Genomic DNA, 22766 nt, shown 5'->3' on the forward strand with positions numbered 1-22766 from the left:
CTCCAACCCAGAGCGCTTCCCGTCCGGGTCGGAGTACCGCGGATATTGTCTGGTGTGGCCGGTGGCTGGCAGCCAAGGCTGAACGTTTCAAGTGGCAATGTACGGTCCTCGGAATGGATATGAGCAAGGCGTTCGACACAGTGCAGCGGGGAAGATTGGTGGAGGTAATGAAACAAATAGTTAACACAGATGAGGTACGAATGGTGGAGATGTTGTTGCACAACACAAGGCTAAGAGTGAAGATAAAGAATGCGCTCTCGGCAGAATTTCCAACATCAATAGGCATCCCACAAGGAGATAGTTTGTCGCCGGTGCTATTCACCTGTTATCTCGAAGCGACAATGCGTTGCCTGCGTCCCAGGATATCGCCAAGACCTGCCATACTGAATATTGGAGGGACAGCCTACACGACTGTCGATATGTCCATACCTTGCGAAACAGCATACATGGACGACGTTAACCTGTACTCCACGGACCGTCAACATCTAGCGTGCGCACTAACAGAGGCAGAGGTAGTGTTCAAAGAGTGGAACCTCAACATCAACCCTACCAAGACCGAGTGGACCCATCTATACCAAGAAGAGGATGTTGCAAGAAGAGGTGAGGAACGATGGAGGTCCACCCGGTTGCTTGGTTCACTGTACGGAGTCACAGAAGACCTCAAGCGCCGGCGCCAGCAAGCCGCAGCTGCCTTCAACACACTTGTCAACCTGTGGATGCGGAGACAAGTTATCTCTGAAGCAACCCGCCTGAGGTTGTTTGATGCATTTGTGCTATCTATTTTGACCTACAACTGCGGCGTGTGGGTGCTTTCATCCCGGGATGCTACAGCAATGGATGCGTTCCACAGAAAGCAGCTCCGCCGTCTATTAGGGATATCTTACCCGGAAATTATCTCCAACACAGACCTATATGCCCGCTGCAATGCCGAGCCAATATCCGTACTAAGCAGAAGAGCACGGTGGAAACTGTTTGGTCATGTTCTACGCCTCCCTGAAGCAACTCCAGCGCAGGTGAGCATGACAGCGTATTTCCAGCGACAGAATCGGGGCTGGCTCGGACGCCCGCGCATCACCCTACCAGTGGTGATAGACAACGAATTAGCTAAGGCAACGTCCATGCGTCTCCGGAGTCTGAAGGACCTGGAGACACTGCGTTTGGTGGCTCGGAACAGGCAATCATTCAACGATATAATCGCACAGGTCACATTGTAGAGTGCAGATCACCTAGTGCTTTCAACAATAATAACGTACTTCCACATTATGGGAATTTGGTATAACCCCACACCCGTCATTGTTGAATATTCGATAATAGCGTGGATTTCCCCAACAATAATTATATTATTTTTCATTTTTTGTTATCCTCTCCCATGCCGTTGTACATAAGCGGCTTGCCGCGGATATGTCAATAAAAAAAATAAAAAAAGTGCACAGTCAGATCCGATGCGACCAGAGCGCTGCAGCGCATACTACTCCTAGTGTATGTACCACTTATCCACGGATGCATGGCCAGCGCGCGCCCTGGGGGCGCTAGACGTGCGACGGGATTTCCATGTCCACAACACTCAACGTAGATCTACTTACCACGCATAGGCTGTGCACGCACCGCAGGCGCAGGAGAACTCGAACTGGCAAATCCAAGAAATAAAACACTAACTTGCGTGGGCATTGCTTTCCTGAGCAGAGGGTTCGGTTCGCACCCTGGTATAATTGAGTCACGCTCGTGCAGCGATGGATTCACGGTCGGTGGGCAGAGGTAGGAAAACAAGTAAGTGAAACGAGCGCTAGCTGAAATAATTGCCTAAGAGCACCGGTCACCACTTTCAATGGCATTGCAACCAGAAATCATGCTGTGTAAATGAAAATAATGTTATCAATTTTGAGTCCCTTACCTGATTTGTTTAGATGATTAGATTAGGGACGTTACGCAAATATTAAAATACGACAGTGGTGCTTACTCTGCTTGATCCTTTTTGCGATTTGAAGCTGTCCATCGTGATGTCGAGGCAACGAACTACCGGTAAAATAAACGAACGCATACATACGGACACGCACATGCACGTGCGTGTGCGTATATGTGTGTGTGTGTGTGTGTGTGTGCGTGTGTGTGTCAGTGTGTATACGTACCTGTGTTGGACTTGCATAGAAAAATGGCCTCAGAAAAACGATATTATTATTTTTATAAAATTTGCTTCACTAGCTAAATTTCACTTCACGTCAAAGGTGCAAAGTCCTAGGCAAACACAGGGCCTGCAGGGTAATCCTAGTGAAGATGGAAAGACTCGGATGGAGAGCCAAGGATATACCGTAAACTGTCCCCGGGGAAAATCTCGATTCCGCGGGCGCGTTTTTTCAGCGTATTTGCAATTTTTTTAAAGACCGCGTTTTCCGCGATTTTCGTCCGTTTTTTGAACTTTTTTTGTTGCACTACACGTACACACAGTGCACTGTTCGGTCAGCAACGTCTCATCGTGGCGGCTTTGTACTCAAATATGACGAGTGCTTACACCAGAGACTTGTAACTGATTGAGTTCACTACATACTCACTGAAAATTGCCTCAGATCAACTGCAAACTTGCCGCCGCGAGATATCAATAATATTCACCGCATATTTACCGCATATTTACCGCAAATTCACCGCAAATTATGCCATATTATGCCGCGTTTTTTGCCGCGTTTTTTGCAATTTTTCCCGCGATTTTCCCCGGGGACAGCGTAAAGTCGCGGATAAAAGCCGGGCTTATAAGCAGAATAAGCCACTTTCTGCACCAGGCTTTAATGCAAACCATGCTTATATGCACCACTGATATTTATGCCAGGCTTGTATGCACATAGAAGCCAGGCTTCTACGCGCGACACGCGTAGATCTACCACTGACTACCGGTATGGCAGCAGTTTTACTATGCACCGTACATAGCGCATGCACTCTTGACCCACCCGATCCGCGCTTGCATAGAAGCCAGGCTTCTACGCGCGACAGGCTTATTATGCATTTGACCCGTTTGATTTTCAGGCTTCTATCCGCGATGTGCTTGTATGCGAACCCGGCTTTTATCCGCGACTTTACGGTATGTATTGCCAAGAAAAGGACCAAGGAATTACAAGTTGGCAGTCAGTTGTAGAATGTCAGAACTGTCGGTCAGTGTCATGCAATGTTATCGCTAGGGCTCAAACGGTCACGGTTTTACCCCTAATGGTTAACTGCTAAGCTAACGGTCGGTTTAACGGTTATAACCTATAAGCCACGGCAATCCTGTGGACTCTTTTTTAACCGTATATTTGACTATACTCATTAAAAAATTTACCCTATTCAGTACAACGCACACATGTACATTCTCTTGCATGCTCATTCATACATACTCTCACACCAAGAGACCAGATATGACCGAGTTAACAGCCCAGAAATTGCGTACGCGTGCGACAGCCTGCGAAAGTGCATACTTTGCAACAACCTGATACTTGAAAAATCGACTGAAACGTTACTGCTTAACCGTTATCTTTATCGGTTAACCGTTAAGTCTTCGTAACCGGTCTGCAAACGGTTAATTGGACTAACCTTTTGAGCCCTAGTTATCTCATGAGCTGATTGTCAACTAACTGGCAGTGTTAGTGTACAGTAAAATCAAGAGTACATAACCCCCAGAGTGTGCAACGCCGCTCCAGCTCTGTGTAGGGTCTTGGTCGAGCGGAATCGGATCTTGTGATGTCATGCGTACACTTCACACCAGCGCAAGGCCGGTCTCGAGGCAGGGCACCATTGTTTTTGATCCAAGAGTACCCGCGACTCCCCGGGTTCCCCTCAGATGTGTACGGTATTATGACGCAAAGATCCGATTCCGCTCGACCAAGACCCTATGCAGAGCTGGATCAGGCGTTGCACACTCTGGGGGGTTATGTAGTTGTAGTTGTTGTAGAAGTTTATTTAACGTCGCACCACAAACAGGCGATTTCGCCTCCTTTGATACATGTGGACGACAGGATGTACTCTTGGTAAAACCTGTAATGGCCACCACTCGGATATGGCGACCACTCGACCATGGCGACCACTTTTCCTTGTCACGGACGCGTTCACGTTCAAAACAGCTCGGATAAGGCGACCACTCGCTCAACGCTACCGACGACCACCCACCGGCGACCGCGTTGCACAGTGCTAGTACATTTGACAGTAGCATGCACGGTGCACCATGCGTGTATGCTTCTGTTGTGGACCTGGAAATCCGGTCGCACGTCTAGCGGCCCCAGGGCGCTGGCCATGCAGCCGTATGCGCGCAGCACGTTTTATTATGCGCTGCTGCTGGTCGCATCGCATAAACATGTGCATTGCATGCAGCTACTTACGTTCTGTACGCGCTGAGGGTGCCGGCCCCGGTCAACCCACTGGATTTCCATGTCCGCGACAGTAGATCTACAGAGGGTGCATGCACGACACTCGGCAGGTCTGAGTACCCCAGGCACATGAATCGCGCTAGAGTAGCATAGGTGTGTGCACTGCGCTACACTGATCAAAATGATGTATCACAGTCATGTGGATATGGTCACGTGACCCACTGAACCTGGATAAGAAGGCCACCTGGCCATGGCGACCACTTTTTCTTGTCCCTTGAGGGGTCGCCTTGGGGGGGGGGTGGTCACTGTACTGTACTGCATAGCTGTACTTGTAGTTCCTTGGTCCTTTTCGGTGCAATAACTTAAAGATGGATACCGTGAAGTGGCGGATAAAAGCCGGGTTTGCATGCAAGCACATCGCGGATAGAAGCCTGAAAATCAAACGGGTCAAATGCATTATAAGCCTGTCGCGCGTAGAAGCCTGGCTTCTATGCAAGCCCGGATCGGCCAATGTGCATACAAGCCTCGCAAAAATATCAGTGGTGCATATAAGCATGGTTTGCAATTGCATACAAGCCTGGTTTGCATTAAAGCCTGATGCAGAAAGCGGCTTATAAGCCCGGCTTTTATCCGCGACTTTACGGTAGGTTGAATTGAAAGGTGGTTTCGTGCTTACAGCTTCATGGCAGGTTGTCTCCGCGCACTACGATTTGGGTGAAGTTTGAAATCTCATGCAAACGAATTCCTTTTCTAGCCTTGGCACGCGTCTTTTCTCACGGTTTCTTGGGTGAACGTTTTCTCCGATATGCGCCGCTGGTTACCCTTTCCGATCTGTGACCATTTGGTGGTGGGTCTGATCCACTCATCTCCCTCGGCACTAGCAGCCACGATTGTGCCTTGATCCTGCCGTGTGCTGGCGGTCCAGAGAACTCAGTCTATTTTTAAGTCTAATCCAAACTTTGCCCTTTGCTGAATTCGAGCCATTTCGATGTGTAATGATGTCACTGGTGGAGTCAGAGGGTGTGGTGAAGAGGAGACTGATTAGCGGAAGGGAACAGCTATATCAAGAACAATTGAAATTGGTACACTCCCGAGTCTCGATAAAGCTCCTCGGGTGGTAGGCAGCGGTGAATGGCTTCTCAGCCCTTGTCTTGAGTGAGGTGTACCTCGCAAAGTGTAAAAAATAATATTATGTTTTTACAGTTTGAAGCCGAGAGACTGCTGGGCATGGTGTGTGGTGTCGTGTGCAGTATTTGAATGGTGACATCAGCGGATCATTCCCTCGAAAATATGCTGTAAGACTCCGCTACTAACTCCCTTCCACAAAGTTTCAAGAAGCAATTATGATGCAATGCGAAGTGTACACCTGACTTCAAGCGCCTCATAGTTGCATTGTGTGTGTGCGTGCGCGTGCGCACTCGTCTGTGTGTATATGTGTGTACATGTGTGTGTATGTGTGTGCGTAAGTGTATATTTGTGTGTACGTGCGCGTGTGTGTGTGTGTGGGCACATGTCTCTCTGCGACACGCACGCGCGCGTGCGTGCCCGACTCTGCTCCTGCCCAGACCCATGGCAGCATCCGGATTTCTACAAACGTTTCTACGGCTGGCTCATGCTGCTTGACTCCGCTCACCTCCGTGTCAGCTGCACTGCAGCGGGCATGCTTACAGAGATGATGGCAATGACCCTTCAGACAACCTCAGGACTAACGCAGATACAGCACAACGAAAAGATCCTGGTGTTTCTCGTACCCGGAGAGCGAAGCACGTTCGTCAAGTTCATCCAAGTCGTCAAGGACCTCGGCTATGCAGACAAAGCCGACGAACTTCGAGAACATTTGTCCCGTTGTGATGGAGTAGTATTTTCTGTGCAAGAGACTAGAGCAGCGCAATCAGAGGGGGAGATTATTCCAGAGCAAGACCGTCAGAGTCCACCTAAGGTGCACCCCAGTAAGTCTGCTGAGCTGTGTTTCGGTGCGGATGTGTTTGCAGTCTTGTGAGTGCCATGTGTGTGTGTGTGTGTGTGTGTGTGTGTGTGTGTGTGTGTGTGTGTATGTGTGTGTGTGTGTGTGTGTGTGTGTGTGTGTGTGCGTCTGTGTGTGTGTCTGTTTCATGCATGTGTACTTTCTTGCGTGCATGCGTGTCCATGTCTGTGTCCGTGTCTGTGTCTGTGTGTGCACACCGTATATTCTCTATTATAAGGGCCGTGCTTATATTTTTTCAACACCCCTCTACCCCGTGCTTATATTGGAGACTGCGCTTATATTGGAGACCGTGCTTATATTATTTCAACCAATACATCCATACAGAGCAAGAAGAAATACATGCTGGATATCATGCATGCAGCATTGATTTCCACCAAGACCGTGCTACTAATAGAGACTGTGCTTATAATGTTTCGAAAGGTGCTCACAGTGTGCTAGTATTAGAGACTGTGCTAGTAATGGAGACCTGTGCTTATAATAGAGAATATACGGTATGTGCGGTTCATCGTATGTTGTGTCATGTACTCTGCCTTTTTTGGGTGAATTTTTAGTGTTTGTAGCGTGGATTATACTCGAGAGAATGCGGGAAAACTTGAATAGTTTTCAGGCAACCTGCCTACACTCAAGAGACCACTGCATTTCACATAAATCAATTAGAGTTAAAACGTTTCAACGTTTCGGTCTTCATGACCATCATCAGGAATGAAGTGGGCATGGAAAAAACAGCAGTATAAAAGAAGCATAAAAGAAGAAGAAGACGGTAAATCAAATTTAATCGAATTGTATGTGTCCTGTTTCTTCTCTTTTCTCATGCAAGTGGAGCCAGCAATGACGGTGAGGGTAGAGACGATAGCCAGGACAACAGCCCAGCCAGAATTTACTTCAGCGACTTCAACGATGGTCACTGAAAGTACTGCCACCTGTGATATGCGTGGTACGTCGCTATTTGTGTGTGTGTGTGTGTGTGTGTGTGTGTGTGTGTGTGTGTGTTCCAGCTAGTTTTGTGTTGGTGGGTACACTTGGGTGACAGGACCGCACATCGACGTACAGGGGTGGCAATATAAAAGCGAGTACGGGTGTGTGTTGGGTGTGTGTGTGTGTGTGTGTGTGTGTGTGTGTGTGTGTGCGTGTGTGTGTGTGTGTGTGTGTGTGTACGTTGCGTCTCTGCATTGTGTCGTGTGTGCTTATGTTGCCATGCCTCTGTCTTCGTCAATGCTTATTATGTGCATTCAGGTCAACCCATGGCGTCCTGTCCACGGCAGAAATCGCGGCTGGAGACCTCCTCTGATGAAGCCCCAGCTGCAAGCTCCACTGCAAACTTGCCCAAACGGTGAGCCGCCTTCTGCTGTCTGCATGCATCTCATGTGGAATAGCGCATTTGCTGTTTGCATTGCCCAGAGCTCACTGACTTTTCAGTTTGAGCACAGTGGCGTGATACCTTCGGGCCTGGTTTAAATCTGGCTTTTGAAAATTTATTTTTTCCTTGCAATCAGGTTCGGCTTCATTTTCCTCTGTGCTGCGCTGATAGAGTCCACAAAGGACGAAACAGCATGCTGTCCACAGGTTGAGTGTGTCCAGAGATTGTGAAGGGTGTATGGAGGTTCAACGTGACTCGCCTGATTTGTGGTGGCTGGTTGATGCAACCTGGTACCCTGACTTTGCTCTCGCCAAGGGCTTTCCAGCGAGCCTAAGATTGTGAAAATCGAATGAAGGAGGCCAAAGTTGCAGCCTGTTGAAGTTGAAAATTAATTTCACGGTTCGCGTCGGACTTGGCTAGAGGCCGAGTTTTCCGAATCCGTAGGAACGCCAGCACCCTTGAAGGTGAAAAGTGTGCTGAAAATTCTAATTCTGTTTCATTCTGTGCTGTAAATAAAGGGTCAAGCAATTATATCTTTAGTTGAGACAAGTTCTATTGAGTGGAAAGGGCGCGGTGCAACGATGTGTGAGTAAACTGCTGCCTTCCAACTTTTTTAAATTGTTCACGCTCATTGGATTACAGGCTCTACACGGGGTCACTAAGGTATCGTCCCGAACGTTTTTGGTCGTCCCTGAAACACACATTGTGGATTTCTCGCCCCTTTCCGGGTTTATGACGGGTATACGCGTCATGCAGACCCCATCGCATCTGGGCAATGACGAGTATACACGCGCTATACGTTTTGTACAGCGCACATGCAGTACGCATGGGATAGGTCACTGTACAAACAGCCGTAACTCTGGAGCGGAATATCGCATCGCAATAGCTCATTGAAACGGTCTTGGAAACGACTTTGCAGAGATTTTGTCGGTGTGGCGATAACTCAACACATGATCGAGGGGCGAAAAATTGAACTTGCAATTTCGATCTGAACGTTCTCTTAGTTTCCGTCCAGCGATTTTTGACGAATTTCAAGGCATTCAAGGTAATTTCCCAATCACTTGTCTGAATCACTTGAATCCCACGAGTTCGGTGCAGTTTGAATCGTGGTTCTACGTAGAGTATGAGCCCCGAACCGAAGGAAATTGTTGTGCGTGGTCTTGATGCCAAACTGGAACAGGATAGGGACAGTGTTGGCGAGGCTAGGGGCGTCCTTGGGGTGCTGTATGCTCTGAAAGCACTTGAGTCACCAGCGACTTGGACCAAGTGGCGCACTAATGAAATTTATGTGATATCGAATTGTATTGCAACCGCACCTGTAATCTTTAGTGTAGGACAGTTTTGCTAGTCTGGTCACAATTATTTCTTCTGAACGGTTGGAATTTCGCTCTAGAATATACCCTGGATCATTTCAGATGTCGTTTTTTCGTAACCATTGTCATGTACTAATTATTGTGCTGGTTGTAATGACTTTGGATGAAGGACCTACCTACGGTTGGTGAAGCAGGATATTAATAAACCACTGTGCAGCATCTGATGGTTCTGTTGTATTCAGTAAAAAAATAAACAAAACAAAAAAACGTCTGGTTATTCTCTTACCTACGTGTGTGTGCACTCCCGCACGTGCATGAGTGTATGCATGCGTGCGTGTGTGTGCGTGTGTATTTGTCTGTCTGTATGTTCGTTTGTATACAGTGAAACCTGTCTAAGACGACCGCTCAAGGGACCTTCAAAATGTGGCCTTTGATACCAGGTGGTCGCCTTATCCAGGGTCATTTGACTGGAAATAGCATCCCTTGGTTCTGGTTGCGGTGGTCTTCTAGGACAGGTGGTCGCCTTATCCGAGTGGTCGCCTTGACAGGTGTTACTGCAATAATATTATGTGTGCGCGTGTGTTTGTGTATGTTCTCGTTTCTATAATTGTGTGTGTGTGTGTGTGTGTGTGTGTGTGTGTGTGTGTGTGTGTGTGTGTGTGTGTGTGTGCGCGTGTGTGTGTGTGTGTGGGTGCGTGTGTGTGTGTGTGTGTGTGTGTGTGTGTGTGGATTTTCTGTGTACTTTTTCCGCAGAGATCGTCCAATCTCTGAGATAAAGGATGTATACGAGTTCGGAGATGAGGTAGCCAAGTTTTTCGACCCCAAGAACTGTGGTAAGTCGAATGTGATGCCTTCCCATGTCGCATTGGGTTAGTTTTACTAACATTGTTGCTCACGTTCTGAATCTGTATTATGGTCTTCTGTGCTCTACCATTTCGCTTTGGCATTGGGAACAGACCCTAAGGTCTTCTTACAGGGTGCCCGATGAAGTTGTGCCTTATCTCACATTGGTGAGCATGCTGCATAGTTGCTTTAGCAGTTCTCTTGCTTGAAAGTACATAGGACGTGGTCACGTTTTCTCAGCTTCCATTGCACGTGAAGTTTGTACGGCACCGCAGGCGGTGTGCGAAGCGTTTGAATCATACAAGCCCGATCTATTGCGAGGCACGTTGTGGGCGTTCCGAGCACTGTGATCAGGGGTCGTCGCAAAAAATAATTCTGTAGTCCCTGAAACGAGCATCATTGATGTCGTACTCGGACCCCCTCCCCTCCCTCTGAAATGAAAGCAGCTTGCTATGCTTAATGACGAAAATATTGTGCATGTATATGTAGATAATCCTGTACAATGCCGGTCGACTTGCAATTGTGGCTCGCACCCCCCTCCCCCCCCCCCCCCCCCCCAAGCGAATGATGCTCGTTTCAGGGACAACACACAACTCATGCGACGCCCCCTTATGTAAAAAAATATGTTTTTTTCCCTTGCAGATGATTTGGCAAGAAATTTGGTGATTGCGAAAGGAGAGCCAGTCGACAACTATGCCAGCATCGTCCTTCGGTACATAAAACGGCATTCTCTTCACGATGAGGATCTGTCCAACATCGCCGGGCAGATCTTCTATTACCGCGACCAGAAGCCCGTCCCCAGCTGTGCGAAGTTTCTTGCCATACTGGAGAAAGTTTCGCCGGCCGTTGTTTCCAGGGTGGAAGACCTGCTAGAGTAAGCTGTCTTCCTCTTTGTTTGTTTGTTTGTTTGTTTGTTGTAGTACTCAAACGTTATCCGTTTTGTCCAACGCTAACTGTTATAAGCAGGATATTGTTGAGTCAACATGTGCAACAATTAGCACAAGTTGCACATTTTGACTCAACATTATCCTGCTTATAATCGTTGGTGTTGCACAAAACGGATAACTTGAAAATTAATTTACGGTCCGCTCTATTTTAATTTTAATCCTTGCCTCTCCATCCGAGTACTGAAACCCAGGGGGATATTCACTCCACGGTACAGTGATTACTACGCCAAGGCAAGTGTTCCGGTGGGTGCGGTGCCTCTAGCTTTCCCACCAGGAATGGTCTCGGGATCATAGCTCGCGTTGTCCACCACCAGAGAAACAGGGAGTGGGGGGGGGGGGGGGGGTGCTATGGTTGGCAAAACGATTCCGGGGGCATTTTTTGTGTGTATATGTCCACTCCGAGGGTGTGCACTTTGCCAACTCAACCGCTTCATGAGACCTGGATGCTTTGAGTGTTGAGAGACTCGAACCTCCTGGCAAAGGTCTGTGGTCTCATGTGACGAATGTGATACGGTTTGAATACGTAAAATCATCGAAGCAGTCATCATTCTGCATTCCCTTTGCAAAATACCTTCAATAAAGATGGTGATTATAAACGGGGTGGTGTTTTTCTCAACTCCAGCAAGTGCATCTCTTCTCTCATTTTTGCAACTACCCTATTGCCCAAAGAACTATTACATGAACCCTCGCTTCACCTCCCGACCAAAAACAAGAGAGGTGAGCAGACAATATTGCACGCCAGCCCACAACACTGCATGCCCCCCCCCCCCCCCCCACACACACAGACACCTGCACATGTCCCATCCCTCCCCCCCCCCCCACACACAGACACCTGCACATATCCCCTCCCCCCCCCCCCCACACACACGCACACCTGCACATATCCCCTCCCCCCCCCCCCACACACGCACACCTGCACATATCCCCTCCCCCCCCCCCCCCCCACACACACGCACACCTGCACATATCCCCTCCCCCCCACACACGCACACCTGCACATATCCCCTCCCCCCACACACGCACACCTGCACATATCCCCTCCCCCCCCACACACGCACACCTGCACATATCCCCCCCCCCCCCACACACACGCACACCTGCACATATCCCCTCCCCCCCCCCCACACACGCACACACGCACACCTGCACATATCCCCCCCCCCCCCCACACACGCACACCTGCACATATCCCCCCCCCCACACACGCACACCTGCACATATCCCCTCCCCCCCCCCCCCCCACACACGCACACCTGCACATATCCCCCCCCCCCACACACACACGCACACCTGCACATATCCCCCCCCCCCACACACGCACACCTGCACATATCCCCCCCACACACACACGCACACCTGCACATATCCCCCCCCCCCCCACACGCACACCTGCACATATCCCCCCCCCCCCACACACGCACACCTGCACATATCCCCCCCCCCCCCCACACACGCACACCTGCACATATCCCCCCCCCCCCCACACACGCACACCTGCACATATCCCCCCCCCCCACACACACACGCACACCTGCACATATCCCCCCCCCCCCCACACACGCACACCTGCACATATCCCCCCCCCCCCCACACACGCACACCTGCACATATCCCCTCCCCCCCCCCCCCCACACACACGCACACCTGCACATATCCCCCCCCCCCACACACGCACACCTGCACATATCCCCTCCCCCCCCCCCCCCCCACACACGCACACCTGCACATATCCCCCCCCCCCCCACACACACGCACACCTGCACATATCCCCCCCCCACACACACGCACACCTGCACATATCCCCCCCCCCCACACACGCACACCTGCACATATCCCCCCCCCCCCCCACACACGCACACCTGCACATATCCCCCCCACACACCTGCACATATCCCCCCCCCCCCCCCCACACACGCACACCTGCACATATCCCCCCCCCCCCCCACACACACGCACACCTGCACATATCCCCCCCCCCCCCCCACACACACACGCACACCTGCACATATCCCCCCCCCCCCCCCACACACGCACACCTGCACATATCCCCCCCCCCCCCCACACACGCACACCTGCACATATCCCCCCCCCACACACGCACACCTGCACATATCCCCCCCCCCCCCCACACACGCACACCTGCACATATCCCCCCCCCCCCCCACACACGCACACCTGCACATATCCCCCCCCCCCCACACACGCACACCTGCACATATCCCCCGCCCCCCCCCCCACACACACGCACACCTGCACATATCCCCCCCCCCCCCCACACACACGCACACCTGCACATATCCCCCCCCCACACGCGCACACCTGCACATATCCCCCCCCCCCCCCACACACGCACACCTGCACATATCCCCCCCCCCCCACACACGCACACCTGCACATATCCCCCCCCCCCCCACACACACGCACACCTGCACATATCGCATACCTCTCTCATTAATTTGCTCTGCTTTGTTATTTTCGCAGGAGGACGGAGTTTTCATCTTGATGAGGACGATGCTGTATAACATCTACGACACCCACACACACCCACACACACGCATGCACTTTGGCACTTTTCTCTCCTTTTTTCTCTCTCTCACTCTTAGTTAGACGCTGCATCTGCCGCTTGGTTTACCGGGTGCAAGCGGCCGTCATAAGTTCTCTTCGGAAACGGACGCGGTAATTTACTTCACTTTTCTCTCTCTCTCTCACACACACACGCACACACACACACACACACACACACACACACACACACACACACACACACACACACACACACACACACACACACACACACACTCCACTACGATTGACTTCTCACTTGATGACCTGAAGCCTAAGGGTCGCAGAGCTGACCTTGAATCCGCGTCTCATCCCAGTGTTGATGCGACAAGGCAGCGTGTACATGCATGTCAGCAATGCTTGGTGCCTGCGTGTCAACACCGGCGGAAGCCTGAGCCACCAGTCTGTACTGCAGCTCTCTGTAACGTAGGGTACATCTGGTTGTCAGCTTTTAGAACCGCTGGTTTTTGTTTACGGAAACCTTGTACTTTAGAAGTAATTGTTCAGAAATTTATATGTGCGAAAGCTAGTTCGATGCATCTCTATAATTTTCATTTTTCCTATTGATATTGTTCTTCACATTACATTTCCGTCACAGTTATTTCCTTGTCCATCACCACTTTACATCTCAGTAAAACCTTCGTAACATGTCGCTTCAGCTGATTCTGTTTATTGCCATCTTAAAACTGTTGTCACCTTGCCGCCTGTTCGAATGCACTTGAAGTAGAACTAATGCGACAATCTCTTCTCCTCTTCTCCTCCATGCGCTCTCAGCGGAATTATAGAACTACTTCTAAGGTATTTTCATGTAATTTTAACTATATTTTTATCCCAAGATTCGTAATTTGATAGTACAGTCAGTCGGGGAGATGTCCTATCTAGGACATCTCACTCTGATTGGTCACCTGTCCCAGGGTTGTCATGGAAGCGTCGGTCGCACAGACGCGATGAAAAGAAGTGCTGTGCAAGCATTTCTGAATGTATGTGGAGGATGCACGATCGTAATGGCGATGGATTTCTTTCCAAATCGGTCAAGTTTGAGGCAGAAGGCGGAGAATATCGGAGATCGGCGGGGATTGAGGTAGTGTATATTCGATTCGCCATCGAATTCCCGACCGAATGGCCGTTTTCGTTTGGGGATTTCATGTGGGGTTTCTCGTAGCCACGCGGCGCTTCTTTGGAAACGATTGGTTCTAATTTTGAATATTTGTCTTTGGAATGCTTCTTCGCGCCCCGTGCGTTCATTTTGCCGTTCATTCCGCCTCAACCCTGGCCATGCGGAGGAGTAAGACGAGGCAGCAGGCGCAAGGCCTGTAAATTACTGCCTAGAAGATATTATTTGGCCATAGCTTGCTGTTGGCGGTTTTTGATTTCTTGGATACGACAGCTCTTGCCTAAAACTTGAAACGTCTTTGTCGCTTACAATGTTAGTCTTCTGGTAGCGAATACTCTGTTGTCATGAGTCTGGTGCGTGCCCGTCTCTCTTTCTCCTTACTAAGATCCAGGATTCTTTGTATCCGTAGTGCTCGTTCTCGTCGGGGTTTCCCTGTCCAACGTTTTGTGGATACATGTAGTTCCGTCGTGGTGGCTGAGTCTCGCATTGTTACGTAATTTTCTAATCTTCTATACTGTGTTTATTTTGTTTATCAAGTTTTTTGTTTGTTTTTGATTTTTCTTGATGAAGTTATTGGTGCGTTTCCGTAAAACTCTCAGACTCCATTGCAGCGTAGTTTTCACATCGGAAAATATCTCCATTGCACACCGTACATAACAGGCTCTCAGCTGCATCGAATAGTGGCGAAATATTGGCATTGGGAAATCTATTCGATGCAGCTGAGAGCCTGTTATGTACGGTTAATTGTTTTTTTTGTTGTTTCTTTATTGTTTTTCTCCTTTTGAATTGAGTTTATTGAGTTTATTTTAATTATAAAAAATTGATTTGAAGTTTTTTGGTTTGAGTTTGAAATTCTTTATTTTACACATGCATTTTCTGATTTCTTCTCCAGTGTATGATTTATTGCATTTAAAACCATTGTGTTAATTTGCCCGTAAAAGAGGCCTTGGCCGGTCTTTATTGGATATCAACCCAGGACGTGGACGTGCCCCATTGGGCGTGGTGGTCCTGGACGTATCGTCATCGCTTTCAGCCGGACAAACTTCATTGCAGCAGCAGCTACTGCTCTGCTGAAAGTGCGAACACACGCTTCGCCAACAATCTTGTTCATTTGCAATTTCCATTGCGACCAAAACGATTCGCTTGCCAATTCCCTTTTCCAGGCGTACTCAACAACGAGGAAAGTAGAATTCGTGAAGGGAAGAGGCGAGATACGAATATCGACTCGCTTGAGGCAAGCCGCCAGGAGAAAGACAACTTTTGAGACGAAAGGCCTTCGTTACGTTTGTTTTGAGTGCGACTTATTCATAAGAGAATTCCGGACTGGACGACGAGCCAATGCCAACCTTCTACATCCACCCAGGCAGACATCTTGAACTTCATAGTGTTCGTCTAGTAGTAGTATTCTTTTGTTTATAGTGGAGAAAACCAAACAGGCAGATGCCTAATTACAATGGACCCACTGTGTAGGGTGGTGGAGGAGGGGGGGGGGGGGGGAGACATGGCTAATGGTAAATAGTGGCGGCGAAATAGAGCAGTTCCAGCACAGCTACAGAAACATGGGCGTAAAGCTAAAAGCAGGCAAGAATGTGTTGCAAAGCGCTTGACTTGAAGGTTTGGTGACGCCTCGGATATCCGCATGCAGGGAATTCCAGAGAACTGCGCCAGTATGACATTGTGTCACCAATTTGGTAGAATGTGCAGAAGCAGCTGCAGGGACGATAAGCAGGTTACTGTTGCTTCCTCGAGTTCTTCGTGACGAAAGAGGTCGAAAAAAGTTGCAAACAATCTACTTCCTGAAGAATTTAGCGTAACAGTGGGGGTCCATGGGGGCACTTTACATACAGCACGCAATGCGCGCTTGAAGAGCCTTTCCAGTCGGAGCTCCTGGTGAACAGATAGATATGGGGCATGCATAAGCATTGGATGCACACAGAAACTCAGACAGCACAAAGCATTTGAAGTAGCAGATACGACATGAGAGGGGTAAAGATGCAGCATGGCGGACTAAGACAGCTATTTTAGCAGAAACCCTGATAGCAACACATTGAACGTCTTCTTTCTGACATGCTCTGTTTCCATCGTCCTTAGCTTTTGTTTGTTGTGAGCTGTTGTGGCTTTCTCCGATACTTCTGGGGGATACCAAGTGATGGTTTTGAGAGGCTGGTGATGGCTGTGAGCGAGAGTTTGCCGATCGTCGTCGTCCTCGCGATGATAAAAATACTGGTTACTGCGCACCTGGCAGATATCACAAGACGGTGGAGCGTCCAGGAGCAAAGGAATCTTGGGTTTTCACTGGAATCTAGTTCCTCTGCCATCGTGTAGCCCACCGTCGGTGGTTGGCCGTCCAGAAAGGTTGAATCTGGTCTTCTGCAGCATCTCGCAGTCCTTCGAGGCACACTGAGTACGCCTGTCATGTATTGTACAAATTATTGTACAAGTACAAATCAAGAAGTAGTGGACTCTACAGTGATGAGCATATCCTCAGCCCGTATGCTGCAAAGACGCAGGAAATGTGACTGGTGTCTGTACACTGGACGCCAACAATTGAAAAGGCCCGACATCCCCGTCTTCTCCTGCATGATCTGTTTGACATTGACATTATGCAATGGGTCGACATTAAAGGAGCACTCCGGCTTCATTTTCGACGCCGAGTTTTCGATGGCAAGACGAAGGTAGGTGAAAGAGAAGACCGCTCGAACAAGAACGAGTCTCCAGAAGCGATCGAGTCGATCGGGAAGACGACTTTTGAAATTCGCAGAGCGAGTGCTGATGACGTAATGAGGGATTGGCTTGCCAGTGGAAGTGCACCTGCGCACATACATTTCACATACCTTTTGGCCAATTTTCAATCGAAGAGGAGGTTGTTTTCTATGTTCTCCTAACGTCGTGAGCGATCCCGTCTTCTATACCCTTCCAGGTACCCTGAAGGTCCTCCAGAGGAGAATTTATCTCCAGCAAAGCGTTGTTGATCCGCTAAATTCGTCTCGAGACATATTCACTCAGTGTTGATAAATGTAGAATGTTGTATCTGTGATAATTCACGGTCGACGATGGAGAGAGAGGCTGATAGCCGCTGTCGCGGGGAGGGTGAAGCTGCTGGAAGTAACAACGGGGAGCTAGCGTTTACCTGATACTGGTATAATAATCATTATACACGTCGCCACTAAGGTTAACAGGCATAGAGGTGGCCTGCGGATGCGAAGCCTAGTTTGTGTGTTTCTGAACATTCAAGCGATGCCGACGCGGATCCCGCGAATATTATTATTATTATTATTATTATTGACTGGTTTTGAGGGAAAGAGACAAACGGGAAAAGTCTGAAGAAAAAATTGACTGTCACCACCAGGATTCGAACCAGGGACCCTCGCTTGTAGCCAGCGATGCTCTAACCGCTGAGCTATGGTGTAGTCGTCATCCAAGCAGAGACCGTTCAACGTTTTCTTCAGACTTCGTAACTCACACTTCCTGTGAATCCACACAGGCGGGTGGGACGCAGCCCTCACTGTAACCCACACACTTCACGTACAAACTAGCACGCGGGGAGCCCCAAGTCATAAAAATTATTTTTATGACTTGTTATTATTATTATTATTATTATTTGGAAAGGATTGGGAGAACTTCATATTCAAAGGATCAGTCGGGGAAGTGAACTGCCTGAAAAGAGAAAAAAACGCCAGACCCACCCTGGGGGAGGGAAAAAGACCCAAGTGCCATCAGTATGTGTGGCACGTGTTGTGAGCTGCCTTTGGAGTGAAAGACTTGTCAGCGCCTTCTAGGTTCAGCCTGGTCCCATAGCTCAGTGGTTAGAGTATTATTATTATTATTATTATACACGTTGACTGTATTACATTATCTATTATTGACAGAGTACGCGGTCAGTATAGGAAATAAAAGAGGAGTATTAGAAAGACCGAGGTGAAGTCGATGTCGTTTGCGAAGTTTCTATTTCCTATAATATTGACCTTGTAAAAAGCCAATATAAGATGTTTGCCATACCTAAGCAGTCAAATATCCCTGCATATTTGACTCCTTAGGGCTATATTGACTGCTTTTTTTTTTCGTTAAAGGGATTTTCCAGCCGTGCTGCGACCCACAGTTAATTGGGAACTCGTACCATGGCACGAGGGAAACATGGATGCAGTGAATGGGCAGACGCTCAAAGAGAAGGTCAACGCCCGCCTGCGCCTTAAAGCCTAGTTCACATTCGACGGGACGCGACGTAAGGATCGACGGGAAGCGACCGGACAGTCTGATGACGTCCAATGGGAACACCAGGAACGGGAACGCAACCATACTGCCGTACGGATCTGGAAGCGATGGGAAGAGTTGGATCGATTCAACTTTTCATATCGTAGACGGGCGTAGACGGGGACGCAAGCGTACAAAACAGCTGCAATTTGAGTGTGAACAGGAGACGGCGTCGTGCGCCGACTACTCCCGACTTGTACTTGGAATTTGTTAGCATTTCGAACACTGCACTTCCCATGATAACTCGCAGATTGGCTGACACGACTTGATTTGAATTTTAGCAAGATAAGGTCTGATGTCACTTATGGTATTTAGGGATAGTTCAGGAGCGTGACAGACAAACTGTTTTATCATTTCCTGAAGCTATTATTTGAATGGCACACCTTTCGAACCTACTTTTTTGGTGTTCATGAAAAACTGGTATTGTGAACTTGATTCCGCTTCATTCAAGGAGAAAATAATAATTGAAAAGAAGTCCCGAAAAACAAGAAATTAGGTCATGATTGTTTGTCTCACTACACAGTTTTAGCGTTATAATTATTAGTTTTTCACCCACCGTTGCACTTAGCTCTCACTTCACTGCTATTGTCTCACCTTCCCTCTTTCTATTTTGGCACTGTATTTTGTTCTCGTAACACATCATTGAATGTATATTTAATCATTGTTCCGCATGGTTACTCTTCAGTCACGACTTTCCACTGATGAATGTGACAAGAAAATTAATTCTGGTAAACTTTCATGACTTCGTTGCAGTGTGGCGATGACTGCAGAATTTGTTCTTTTTATTGCTATTATACAGAAATCGATACATATACTGTCCTATTGAGCGTTGAGAATGAGTGAGAATCGTTACCTTTCGTACACGTAAACTAGTCAATTTTGGGAAATCGTTATTATATGCGCCTCGTTAGAATAATGGCTTTTACAGTATATTCGTTTAGGTGGCGCGAAATAACTTAAGTTTGTACAAAACTAAAGTTTTCTTTCTGAACGTTCGGGGTGACAGACCTCGACCAAAAACCCCGAAACATATTGCCAAGTACAACTGGTTTGTTACCACTAGACCAACACGCAATGCCTTATCACTGCCCCGAGCTAGTTCCTCTCTGTTTTTGAAATCCCCTTTCTTCTCAGCATACTCCCTTTGGTCTAACCTGCCTACTAGCATTAAGACATGCCAGGATATCAGGAAATTCACATTCCAGCTTTCCACACTGTCTCATCCGAAGTGATCCCATGTATTATTAATGTGCCTCCCTTTCTTTTTCTCTCCCTATCTCCTTTCCCTCTCTGACAGCATCTTTCTTTTTTTTCCCTTTTTAGCTTGCCGTGGTTGGCTATCACCTGACCTCTCATGTTTATTGGCAGTCTTCGGACGGGCCAGGAGATGTTGAATAAATAAATAAATAAAATAAATAAAAACAAAATTTAGTACGTAACAAGCCGGCTGGTGGAGTGATAATAATTATAACGAAAGATTTCGTGAAAAAAATTTGTACTTAGGCCATGGTAAAAAATGCCTTTGATTCTCAAGTACGCGCGCATCGATTTTTGGCGGCGCACCGACGATTTTTTTTATTTCTATGCATGGATATGCGTGCATGAAAACGGTCAATGCGAAAGGCATGAATCCGGGAGTAGTAAAATACCGGTATTTTTCTACTCCCTGGCCTGAATAATAAAATAATTATCAATTAATCATGAACCTGTGACGTACACATGTGTGGCCCTATCTTTGGAAATAAAAAAATTGTGGGAATTAAAATAAAAAATCGCTCGCTCGCACCGATTTTCACAGGCTCATGACCTGAGAATCAACTTTATTTTTTACCATGGCCTTATACATCAGTAGTGACTACTCGCCCATATTCAGGCTCGCAGTTGTTGTTGTTGTTGTTGTTTCTTTATTTTACTTCACCATATGAACAGGCAAGACTGCCTTCTCACCGGGGCTATTGGCCCACGGCTCTCACAATATGATGAAAATGTTTAAAATTTGTATGAAGAAGAAAGGAACGGAAAAGAAGATGAAATGAAAGGAAAGAAAACAGTAGGTATTAATTTTATGAAGGGGGGGGGGGTATGAAATGGGTATTATCATAGTTGATGAGAGAAGTATGATATCCAATATTCTTGTTCTATAGACTATTTAGTACGGGCATTTCATGAGAGTCATGCATGGGCAAGGCAGAATTTGGACTAGGGTAGAGGACAAGAACATAATTGATGAGCATTTGTTCAGGCAGAATCTGTGAAGAAGAGCAGTTCTTCGGTGCTCCGTTCTTTGGCACCCGGCAGTACTGTAGGCGACAAATTCCTGTTTGAGGGGAGCTGAGTAAAGCCTGTGGCTATAATCACTGGGATTCCAATCCTCCATCTCTCTCCTTTGGATATTAACTGCAACCATTGAACAGCTTGCAAGCTAGGCTGAAGCGCCACTATTCAGCCTGGTCTACACCACACACTGTGAAAGCTATGAAGTGGCTTTTTCTGGCCAGTGAATTCCTACTAATATTGGTCTTTTACATTTTTTCCCGCACACACATCACACCACATATTCCGGTACACACACCTGTCCTGAACATTGCCTTTTCCAGTTACATGTCCCCTCTTTGTGAGGGGCTGACAGACGTGGAGAGTTTTGTTGAGGTGCTGTTTCGTATTGACATCCCAGCGAGATCTCCTGGACTTTTCCCGGTTCCCTTTGTCACATTTGTGCAGCTGGGACCCTCGGGTTGACTAGTGTAATCAAGAGTACATAACAGACTGGTTATGTACTCTTGGTGTAATGTATACAATGTATATAACTGAACCTATCTATCTGTCTATAGGGCTTGAAAGTGATGACGTCGAAAACGGCCAGGGAGTAGTAAGTTGACATCAGATTTCTCTTTTGGATCCACTATACCAAGGTGTGACTTTGCTATTGCCTCAGTTTGTGGGTGCATAGCAACCCACTCATGTCGCATGCAGGTGTGACTTTTATTTCGCCACCAGTTGTAACCCCGCCACCAGTAGCCAAATCAGTCAGTTTCACTGGCTACATCACCTTGCTGTGAATAAGACGGCTTGAAATGTGCTTGGATCCATACAAAAACTGGATCCAAGTGGATCCAGTTTTTGAATTTTTGCAATTGTTGCTATGCTGTGACGTAGCACTTTCAAGCCCTATTCAGGCTATTGCTTCACTATTCATTGATCATGCTGTAAGCCTACATGGGTAGTGTTTCACCCAGTATGACAGTTTGCCCTTTCATCAATCATCGTGGTCTGCTGCACACGATGCATGGATGTGTTTCCTTTGTTTTGCATTGCTTGCTGCATGCACGCTTTTAGTCTTATCATGCTATCGACAGTATCGTTAGTTCCGGTATGGTGCTTTGTTGCTAGTCTTGCGTGCTGTGCGTAGAAGTCGTACCATAATCCATATGCATCTGATCTGAGTTGGCTGTACTCAATTGCCTTTAAAAGGTTTGGGAACTCTTTGCCATGAGTTCATTAGTAGTGCTTATGTTGTCGTTTTGCTCTCAACTTGTTTTGCTCTCTCTCTCTCTGAAATGTTCTTCCCTGAGTAACAACTAATTACTTTCGTACTGCCTGTTGATCAAGTTGGCGTGCATGCCTGCGTCACTGAAGTTCCATAACACTACTAGTCACTAGCAACACTTATCGCGTGAGCTGGAGCGGGTTTTGCAGCAAGGCAGGGAGAGCCGCTGACGGAAGCCACACGATGGACACACACACACACACACCCCACACATACATACACACACACATGCACACACACACACACACACACACACACACACACACACACACACACACACACACACACACACACACACACACACACACACACCACACATACACACACACACACACACACACACACACACACACACACACACCACACATACACACACACACACACACACACACACACACACACACACACACACACACACACACATGCACTTTATTCTCGAACAAGCTTGGAAGGCAGGACTAATTTAAATGACATGCCTTCTGCTCCGGTCACATGACATTTTAAAAGAAAATTGAAAACCAAG

The 22766-nt window shown here is 47.9% G+C and overlaps 1 protein-coding gene across 2 annotated transcripts; it reads left to right on the forward strand.

Annotated features, from left to right (window-relative positions):
• The first annotated feature begins 1605 nt into the window (after positions 1 to 1605).
• LOC135821207 (uncharacterized) lies at positions 1606 to 14240 on the forward strand. Of its 2 annotated transcripts, XM_065334271.1 has the most exons (8): positions 1606 to 1767; positions 5891 to 6274; positions 7127 to 7243; positions 7543 to 7639; positions 9733 to 9812; positions 10465 to 10552; positions 10591 to 10696; positions 13251 to 14240. In XM_065334271.1, the coding sequence occupies exons 1-8, from the start codon at positions 1731 to 1733 to the stop codon at positions 13374 to 13376; spliced, it is 1035 nt and encodes a 344-aa protein (XP_065190343.1). In that variant the 5' UTR covers positions 1606 to 1730; the 3' UTR covers positions 13377 to 14240. The 2 variants fall into 2 exon arrangements, with proteins under 2 accessions (XP_065190343.1, XP_065190344.1); XM_065334272.1 differs by having other exon boundaries at positions 1608 to 1767; positions 10465 to 10696.
• The last annotated feature ends 8526 nt before the right edge of the window (positions 14241 to 22766 follow it).

This window comes from Sycon ciliatum, chromosome 7 (assembly GCF_964019385.1).
Source record: "Sycon ciliatum chromosome 7, ocSycCili1.1, whole genome shotgun sequence".
Classification (NCBI taxonomy): domain Eukaryota; kingdom Metazoa; phylum Porifera; class Calcarea; order Leucosolenida; family Sycettidae; genus Sycon; species Sycon ciliatum.